We start from the raw sequence: 10,749 nt of genomic DNA, 5'->3' as shown, positions 1-10,749 counted from the left end.
TTTATCAAGCCTTTACTTTTTTTTTTTTAATTAATTTCAGTTCACATTTATCCTAAAAATGTTTTTCTTGTCTTTTTTGTAAATAAGTTAGCTCCACATTTTGAAACCTAGGTAACAAAATTATGCTGTTAAATTCATATTTATACATACACAGAGCAGAGTCTCAGTTTTCAAAAGGACTGAGTGTTCCTGGTTAAGTCAAAGGAATTGTATCATCTTTCATGGCTTATGGGAATATGCTATTGAGCATGGAACTGTCCCCCAGCATACAGAAGAATTATATATTTGGAAGTGACAACTGAAATAACACAATATTGCAGTGAAAACAAAAATCAAGAAGTAACTTGTATCTATTTTCCACAAATGCTGAAATTGTGGAGGAATGTCTCATCTTTTCAACTTACGTGTCCTGGTGGTGCTTGCATTGGTCGTTTTAGATCATTCCGACCTCGACAAGCTCTAATAACGGTTTTGTGACGGTGAAGGTGTATTTCTGCTTCAAGCTGATTCCAGAGCTTGTCATGAGCAGGTCCCTTCATATCTCGGCCCAGTAACTGAATCTGCTGGACCCTACATAATGACAAAGAGAGTAAAACAACACAATATTACAAGTGAAAAATCAATGAAGTGTACGAGTTGTACAACGTAGCTGGCTACAGCACACAGTCACGCAGCAACCAGTGCAAGTGCAATAACTGTAGGGATTTTTTGTTTCTTCCTTTTGTTCTGCTAATGTGACACTTTTCCTACTTAACTTTAGACCTGCCTCTGGGGATGCAAAGGAAGAAAGCAACAACAAAAACATCTCATGCTAAGGGACGCAGATTGACTTTACATACCTTCCAGCTAGTTCCTTATCTAAATACTTGGCTGCCAATCTTGCTCCATAAACCTCAGCCTGAAGCACTGCTATGTGCCTACGAAGAGCTTCATTTTCTTTCCTCAGCAACTTCACCTCAGCTTCCAGCTGAGCTTCTTTCACTTTTTCTTTCTTGTTAGCTTCAAGTTCTCTCTCCTTAAAAAAAAAAAAAAAATAAAAATGTTGAAAGCTTTTATCAAAGTTAATAATGAAAGAGCACTTATTGTTTCTCTAGACACAATGTGTAGTAACTGTCTGGTGTACAGGACATGCATGCAGGAAAACAAATGAAAGAAGGGACTCTGGCACTGCAGCTAGTGGTTTGCATACTCCCCTCTGGGGAGAGGAGGCCTTGCAGTCAACTTTGTGCTCCTGACATGATTTTTGTCCAGCTTACCACTCCTTAGCACAAAATACATATACTGGTTCAAAGTCCAAGGACTGTAACTAGCAAGAGTGCTTCTCCCTGTCACACACAGTTGGCAAAATTTAAGTGGCCTGAATGTTGCCCTTACTTTTACCTGTGTTCAAACGGAAGAGAACAATGAGAGAGATTATTTTAAAAATGAAAATCACTAAATATTTCAATTTTATAATATTCTTTAACTATTATAATACAACTTTTAATATGAGCAGATGTCAAGAAAATGTTCTTTAAGTCTGCATATCCCTAAATTTACAATTATTTTCATGCAAACAACTAAGAAATGTCCAGTCAAGGACATATCCAAATCAGACTCTGAAGACCAGAAAAATAAAGCCAGAGATTCTACACATGAAGATGCCTGCCCTGACAAAACTTAAGAGAAGGTAGTGCAGAACAGGTTTGTTAAAATAAAACAAACCACACAAAAAACTCTAAGAAACGTACCTTCTTTTTTTTTTTTTGAAAGTTTTGACTAATCTACATCTGAAGAATAGGAGTTTCTAAAATTGTACCAATTTTCTCTAATATTATGATGGCCTTGGGCTATATTAATTCACACGTACTGTCAGTAGCCAAAGGGCAATTACAAGAATTCAAGAGTTCTGACACACTGCGTTGCCTCTGCCGCACACTGTATCTGTAAGAAGGGTCACAGCTCAGACATAACACTCATTTTACAGTAACTGGAGAGTCCGTATACAGATATACAGATACGTATGTATTGCCAATACTGCTCTAAATAGTATAGGCCCCCTGTTTGTGTATGTACTCACTTTTAGAACAACTTTTATTTGGCAAGTACAAAAAGACGAAGACTAGAATTTGACAGACATATGAAGGTACATTATTCTCATTCAAACCTCCATTTTCTTCATTATTGGATATATTTATGCTTTATTTACTGAATGAAAAGTCATAAACTAAAAATTCATACTATCTTTGCCAATAATTTGTTAGAATGTACCAGTCCTGTCTTCTATTCAGAAAAAAAGCTTTAGAGATGTACAAGTTCCTTAATGTATCTGAAATACACCTTGGGAGAAGAATCCCAGCCTCCTCCAGGAAAGCGAATTGCTGAAGTGATCCAAGATTGCTTACCCTAGCAAATTCCATGTAGCACACTTTACCGTGTTTATAGAAGTAGCCAGCTTAAAACCTGTCATCAAGGCTGAAATTTTCCATTTATTTTCTCTGAATTTGGTTAATCATTTAAATTAAATATAAACAGAAAGTCAAATGATATGTTTTTAAGTGGAATCACTTTCAGTCATGCATTTGAACTGTGATACCTAAAATATGGGGAACAATGTAATCCCACAGAATTGTTTTTTTTCTATTTTCTCCATTACTATGACTCTTACTCTGTGACTAAGGTGGAAAATTACACCCCGAAGCCATTCTTAATGCTACTCCAGACTGTCTCCAACTGATCACCATGAAGAAAAATCAAAGGTTTGCGATACAGAATATCTGAAAATGTACTGAAAGGACATGTCCTTTTTTGACCGACTGCCATGAAATGTGGTAAGTCTCCAAAAATCTTTAAAAAAATTGAGGAAGTTACAGAATCGCTTCATGCTTTCTAGTGTTCATAGTATTGCGTAAGCTCTGCAAAACAGAAAAACCTGTATTTTCTGTTGGTGATATAAAACAAAACACCAAACCAAAAACACAACTGCAATGTTGAAGATCAAAGTTTACAGTAACCAGCTATCCTGTGGCTTTTCAAAGAGCAAATACTGAGCAATGATAATGAGGTATATAACATAATAAAAGAGGAAAAGCTGTTTAAAAACCTTTCAAGTCTATCACTGTGAAAGACTGAAAGATAAAAGTTCACTTTGCATCACCTTTTCTTCTTATCTATGTATTATTCAGTTTATAAGTTACACAAGCCAGTAAATCACACTAAATCGTGTCCATAAAAAGAACTGAGAAAAGTGAAAACAAGGAAAAAATGACAGGATTTTAAAAAAAGACACAATAGGTAAAATATTGCGTATTACACTGGTAGATGTGTACAGTATTTATGCTTTAGAATTTGTATAACACCTTAAATATTTTTGAGATACTGCCAGAACAATCTTTCAGAATGTCAAGCTTTCAGGTATCACCCCAAGTTAGCTCTAACAGTAATAAATGAAACACACACAGACTTCGGAAAGAGGGCACCAAAACGAGAAAAGGAAAACTAAAAAGCAAAGAAAATTTTTTATACAGCATCTTGCCAACAGACAGGAAGAAGGAAAAAGACAGATCTGTTTTTTGCCAGTTTCTGAGGCCAACATACAGAAGTTGTGGCACAAAACAAAAGCACTGGTTAAACATAAAAAAGGCAATCAGCATACTTACCATTTCATCCACAGAAAGGACAGACTTAAGACAGAAGAGAAGAGTTCCATAATTAGAGAAACAGACAATAGGAACTTCAAGAAAATGCAACAACATAAATTATTTATTCCAAAAGAAATTTACCAGCAGACTATGTCTTTCATTAGAAGTCATAAAGAAGCATCACACTGCTATAATTGTACTCAACAGCAATTTTGGTATTTTGCAGTGAAAGTTATTAAAAATCTTATTAAAAATGTTACCCTTTTTGTAGTATTGAAAACAATACTTTCTCCTCAAATACCAAGAATCTCAATAAAGAATAGCAAGATAATGTGAAACGCATGAAAGCAGTTTGAAAGTATCACAGAAAATACATTTGTAATATGACACCTGTTAAACACAGTAGATTTTTTCCTTTCAGAAATAATAGTAGAGTAAGTATTACAAGAGGGACATAAAGGATAGGGAGAAGTAGCAAAAAAGACATATCAACTGCAAAATCCACTAGGCAACTTCATACTCTTACAAAGACACAGTTATTGCGCCTGGACTAAGCAGATACACTACTCCTAAAAATGGACTCAGCCTAAACTACATGATGTTATCAATTGCTTGGCAATCTGAAGCATTTAGAAATGTTCACCACTATGTACAATATTACAGTTTGCAGGGTATACATTTACGCTGAGTCTGCATTCAAAAGAAGAGTGGCTGTCATTAACAAAGAAAGCAGGAAGTTAACTAGTACAGAACTTTATTTCCCCATCGCATATTCTGTTGACACAGTCCCTTTTTGCCCTCAGAGCCTTTCTGACTGCCAGAAAGTCAGCACAACAGTTTTTATTTACCTAAAACTCAGACTTCCCATTTTATTGTCATTTAAGCAGCTTCAGTTTTGCCTGTTCAAGGCTTCCCACACCTTCATAGCTTTCTCTATCTACAACAGTTTAAAAGTGAGTTTCTCTCCATTAGAACTATGAAACCCCCAAAGGCAAAGTAAAGCAAGCTCAAAAGATTAGACCTGATATTTATAAAAAAGGAGGAACTAACTGGAATTAAGGAGAGAATATCAGTCTAGGCTGTTAATAAATTCAATTTCAACACAGATAAAATCTGAAACAACGCAATTAAAATGTATTTACTGTGACCTGTGGGAAAAAGACTGCTGTCAATAGCATGGAGATTTAATATATCTTTAGAAATTTTTTATAACAAGGTAAGGAGAAACAAAAAGTTTAGAAGTATGACTCTCTAGTAATAGCCTCCCTAATAAAATCTAGGGACCAAAACTACTCACAGTGATGTGTTGGCTTAAAAAATTTGCTACACGTAAACCTGCAGCCTAAAACTTACAAAATGCTGGTGATATTTAACTAATGCTTATTTACAGGGCCATAAAAATTATTAACAGCTATGAAGAAGCTTCATCACGCTTAAGCTATAATTTAATACAGAATAAATTATACGCAGACAATCCAGAAAATGTTACTCCTATGGGGAATATCCAAGTATGTAGACTTAGGAACCCAGCTCTAAGTCAATTACAGCTTTTGGATCCGAAACAGGAAGAATTTGGGTTACTCCTATTATTCAGTGATTAGCCTAGATAGCCATTAAGCCTTACAGCCTATTACTGTGTTTTATTATACATTAAATAACATGACAAAATAGCAGAGGAGACTAATGTTCCACATATGTTGTGACTAGGTATTCACAAGCAACCTCTGAAGACTCTTTAAAAATGGCCAGACAGCTGGATTTTGATTTATGCCAATAGTTAGAAACCACAATCTATACACCATTACTTTATTGTTCTAACTGACAAAGTCTCAGTCTTAGAGCCTGAATCTGTGCTGTGGCTAGCAACAAGGCAGAGTACATTTTGGTTATCAGTCAATGCCAAATATTAATTGCACAGATTGATTATTGTTAACTTTTGGTGGGCTTTGTAAAAGTCTAAGTTTCTAAAAAACCTATCGTGCAAAATTATCAGTGGTTTACTGAGTTCTTTTATGACAGTCTGCTGCACATAGCAACGGATAGCAATGGAGATGCATCTGCAGCATTCTTAAAAAGAAAGAATGACAATAGAGAGAGGACTGTGATGCCAACTACCCTCTCTCTGTATGGCAAAACAATCCCAATCTTACTCTTACCAGAGTATAACTACAATAAAACAATAGACTCGCCTCACTTTAGGGTTTTTTAAGATATGTGAAGATTTGTTTGTATTTGTATATTGGAACCTATTATCTTTTGCAACTTCTGTCTCCAGAAAAGCTTTAAAAACCACCAAAATATTTTCTTATTCTAATTTAGGAAACCATTTAAAAACAGTTTACGTAAAAACAACTTCTTAAATTCTTATTCATTATTCTGATATTATTTATGTTATTTTTAATGGTTGCTAACAACCAACTATAGATGTTATTTACAAAAGAAAAAGTTAACTCTCTCTAATATTTTTAATGTGAAAATTTGTAACCAGCTTATTCACACCTTCGAAGAAAGAACTTCAGCAAAGAGAGGGAAAAGCATAATGTAATCCTCCCTTCAAGCCACCATACTCACCAGTTTTGCCTTAATAGCCCCAGAATCAACACTCTGACCAGTTTTGGCATGTAGCTGAAGTTGAACAGCATGGAGTTGCAAAAGCTGATCATGCACTTCCTTTTCCAATACCGCTTTCTCTGCCTGCGTTTCTGTCAGTTCAGACTTCAGATCAACTAACTGTGCCTGTGAAGATATAATCCATCATAGTAATTAGAGCAATGATTAAATGGGGTCATCAGAACTGTGACACATAATATATCATTTACTGGTACATATATGCTATATACAGTGTAATACTGATAAAGAGTACATGCTGTCACAAGCTCCCCCGTAGCCCAACCTAAGCACTGGATCATTTGCAGGCTTTTCTGCTCCTCAGCTGCCACCAAATCGATTCATCCACAGACCCAGTGTCAAACCACCATACTGCTGAAAGTAACAGGAGCTGGGGTTTTCCTCATGCAGACAATGGCATGTGATGCTGACGTCCACTCCAAAACAGGGCAATGGCATTAAATCTACATAGGACTTACAACCAGAGCAATGTAAACACAATTTAAAACTTAAAAATTATTAAGTCGTATAAAAAAAAATATGATCAAAGTAAAATGACAATTATTAATGCAATGCTGAAATCAAATAACCTAATTTACAACTGGTCTGTTATCAACAACTTAACTGAAATAGTAAATGAATGGGCAAACCAGACGCCATGAATTAACATGCCTCTAAAATGCATTTGTAGAAAACAAGGAATAGTTATTAACTCTTTAAAATGTAGTTTTGAAACATTTTAAATACAGTTCACCGGTAGTGTGCATACCTGGAATAAAAGAACAAGTTCTAACATTTTTACCAGGTTACTTGCTATCCTTAAGTTCAAGTAGCATTTTATAAGATAAACATTTTTATATATAAACATTTATATAAGCTTGAAAGCTACTATTTAAAAAAAAAACAAACACAGAAGATGATCTCAGAGGAGGGGAATATTGATCATGCTTAATATTTTAGGTAAATTCCCAGATTATATTTTTGCCTCCAAAAGTTTGAAACTAAAAAGTAAAACAGAAAAGCCACCGAGTCCTCAAAAAAACCCTCTCATATTAACGTACTGTATTTCAGATAATTTAATAACATCATCCTAATGTTCAAATTTTCACCGAATATCAAATTGCAAGCCAACAAACACCCCATTCAACTACATAATCACTGCTTTCCATCTTCCAACTGCCAGAATGACAAAAAACGTGAGTAATTTGCAAACCCTAGTAGAATTCTAAAACAGAAATTGTCTTCTACAGTAAGCTGATATTTAAAATACCATAAAGCCATATAATTTTACAGAAATGGGTTACTTACAAAACTGTATTGGTCTCCCCAATGACCAGCCACTGCTAAAGTCTCTGCTATGGATTTTCAACCCCCAAGCAAAAGCAGACACACACCTGAACTAAAGCAGCAAAACCCCTGAATATCACCAGCATAAGAGGTGATAACACAGTACAGAGCAGATAAGTGAGACCTTAATAACGAAGGCACAGTTTGACCCAGTCACAATTTCACCTAGTGTCTAAAAATATTACTTCTACTTCAATATTATTTGTTGTTAGAATTATATAACGTATAATGATATTACTTCTGCTTTTAAATGTCGTCCTCCTTTCAAAACAGGTACTAACAGCTAACACACTAACGTTTATTACTTTTTTTATATAGACACACACACAAACATTCATCCATTCTAATTATAAATGCCTAGAGAAGCAAAAAGTGGCAGAACAGATAAATTACACCAGTTTAATATTGTTCAGCCTCAACTAGTAGAGAATAGCACATAAGTAATAGAATAGAATTCTGGCAAAAAAAAAAAAAAAGAAAAAGAAGTAAAAGTTCTTTCCCTGTGTAAATTACAAAGCAGCGAGAATGATGGCTACCAGTTTTGCGACATACATGATGCTCCAAAGGGATCACAAAGAGACTGTCCAACTCATAATAAAAAGAAATAGTACTCTGTATACGATCTAGAATTTACATTCATATCTCACTGTTTTAATAAAGACGGCAAAATGAGAAATGGTAGGAGCCCAATTCATGGAAGTAATCTATTTAATCACAAAAAGTCATAAATCTATCCCCAGGAACAGATGCAGATACAAGAGTCACACCAAAAAGCAAACACGATAAGCTGGTTTGAAATCTTGTGATCTACTTCTATGAAGGCTGACAAATCTTTACATTATTTCACAGTTTTTTCAGCTTGGCCAGCTCATTTAATTCTCCTTTATATTATTTCTTACTAGCACTGTGTTTTTTATCCACATTCCTTCACGTTGTTACAAAGGAATCATATGGAAAGAGCACTGGAAATTCAACAGCTCTACACTCAATTTTGGAAGGTACTCAGTAAAAACCGGAGAGGGGGCAGAGAAAGCAGAGGAAATGACGAGCACAAACAAGAACTATCCAAAGGCAATGCCTTCTGAGAGCACCATTCACTGCATTAGGCAGGGGTCCTAGGGAAAAAGACGGTGCCAGATCATATAATTACAATGTTTCAATTTGCATAAGCACAACAAGGATAAATTAATGTTGCACAAGCAACTGTACCAATCCTTTAATTGCTAGCTTTTGTGATGTACTTTCCAAGAAGACTGTCAAACAAGAAATGTCATGTATTTTGAAGGTCACCTGCGATTGTTCTAGAATTCGTGGAGAAGCCAATTGGGGCAGAAGTAACGAACACCCACCCACAGCAGACCATTGAGCTTCATGGTTAGGAAAGATTATGAAGAGCCACCAACCAACAAATAGAGAACAGAAACTTTCATTGGGGAACAATAAAGGGCAGAAGTCGAAGAGAAGGTAGTATGTTTACTTTCATAACACACTTTAACAGTAGCTTGCCGATTCAGCCAAAAGAGGAATGCGTCTGTATTTAGGGCAGTATACAACTGTGCAGATTAGCAATTATCACACATTAGCAAGTCTCACACTGCAAGGTAACACCTTAGTTTATCTCTGCTAACTCATTTGTGAGTCTATGCCCCAGGCAACACCCCATTTAGAAGCAGGACTGGAGTGTGGCTCTTAGAAGTATGATTTAATCATGAAAACCTACATCTGCCCTATAGCACAGATGGGGAGAGAACCGGAGAATCAAGCAGACAGGATACAAAAGACAGAATTTGCGCAGCTCTTTTTTCCTTTTATTCTGACACCTGTTGGCAAGGTCAATGCCTTTTAAGATATGCTCATTTGTCTCTGGTTCACTGAAGTCTTGGATACTTTTCTCAAATCAAGATCTGTAACTGGAATTTGGTGCCAATGGGAAGTGCCCAGCCTGGGCCTTACAATGGAAGCAAAAGTTTACTGAAATCAACCAGAAAATAACCAAGTTTCTTCTTTACTAAAGGAATTCAGATCATTTATTTCAATGCTCCACTTTTCCCACCTCTTATCTGGGGATAATGACCACTAACTTTTCCTGAAGGGTTCCGAGAAATGTTTCAGTTCAATACTGGCTGCTAACGGAGAGCTCTGAGAAGTTACATATGTGAAACACTATGGAAAAGACTAAGAAAATAAAGAACTGCATTACTGCCAGTATCACTTACTTTTCTGAAGTATCTCATTCAAACGTGTTCTCCAATTTATCAATAATTATTAGACACACTACTGTCAATGTCTTCAAATTTACCGTCCCAATTACAGTCCATACACTGTCAACTACACAAGACATATTCCTTGGTTTCTTACCTTTTTTGTCCCTACTGTTCTGAGTAAAAAACCACACCAACCTTTAATACTAATCTGATCTGTCTGGGGTGGGGGAGGAAAGGTAATCCCAGAAGTCTGTTTTTTTCTTTTCTTCCACAAAGTACCAGTAAACACATGCTATTTCAGAAAGAGCTGCTGTTTCAGATTATGACTCCATTGGTCTATAATCAAGCTACTCCTAACTCTAAACAAAACTTTACAATTTCAGTAAATTGCATACCTTGGTCAAATTAATCAAATAGTGAAACTCAATATTTATCTTCGGAACAATCTAACACACAGATGATACCAGAAGAATAGTTTTGAAAGGCTAACTAAATATTCACTCAATTTTGGGGGATATTTTGCCATTTACCAAGTATTTTCTGTTTCACAGAGATCTTACACCTATGAAAATTAAAACAAAATTTCAATTAAAATAACTCAAGAATTCATCATTTATTCTTTCCATAAGATATAAAAGAAAGTAAATCACGGCATTAAGCAACAGAAAAATACTTATTCTGCAGAGCATTCAATAAATATTATTGCAAAAATAAATAAATAAATAAAAATTAAAAATCTCTAAACAGTCCAGACATAATGTCTTTCTATTTTTAATCAACAGTTCCTATTTCCTGTTCAAGCAATGACAAGTTATCAAAAAGTTGTGTTTGATATAAAATATATATTTAGCATAAGGTTATTTTAAGTTGTCAATACAATCAATTTCAGCTTAAATGCTGGGATTGATTGCACTGACAGTCATGGAGTTCTCAAAGTCTTAACCAGTGTTCTTCATTAGGAAGGAGAAGGC

General features: G+C 35.3%; 1 protein-coding gene across 1 annotated transcript in view; it reads right to left on the bottom strand.

Annotated features, from left to right (window-relative positions):
- GOPC (golgi-associated PDZ and coiled-coil motif containing) overlaps nt 1-10,749 on the bottom strand; it is a 25,012-nt gene that overhangs the window by 5,019 nt on the left and 9,244 nt on the right. The window contains exons 2-5 of the mRNA XM_009883217.1: nt 6,192-6,356; nt 3,639-3,662; nt 840-1,015; nt 405-570 (exon numbers count right to left, since the gene is read on the bottom strand). Of these exons, the coding sequence (XP_009881519.1) occupies nt 405-570; nt 840-1,015; nt 3,639-3,662; nt 6,192-6,356 (531 nt within the window). The remainder of the gene's footprint in view (nt 1-404; nt 571-839; nt 1,016-3,638; nt 3,663-6,191; nt 6,357-10,749) is intronic.

The sequence above is a fragment of the Charadrius vociferus genome, unplaced genomic scaffold (assembly GCF_000708025.1).
Source record: "Charadrius vociferus isolate BGI_N301 unplaced genomic scaffold, ASM70802v2 scaffold230, whole genome shotgun sequence".
Lineage (NCBI taxonomy): Eukaryota > Metazoa > Chordata > Aves > Charadriiformes > Charadriidae > Charadrius > Charadrius vociferus.
Note: the sequence above shows the minus strand (reverse complement) of the source record. Positions and strands in the feature narration are given on the sequence as shown.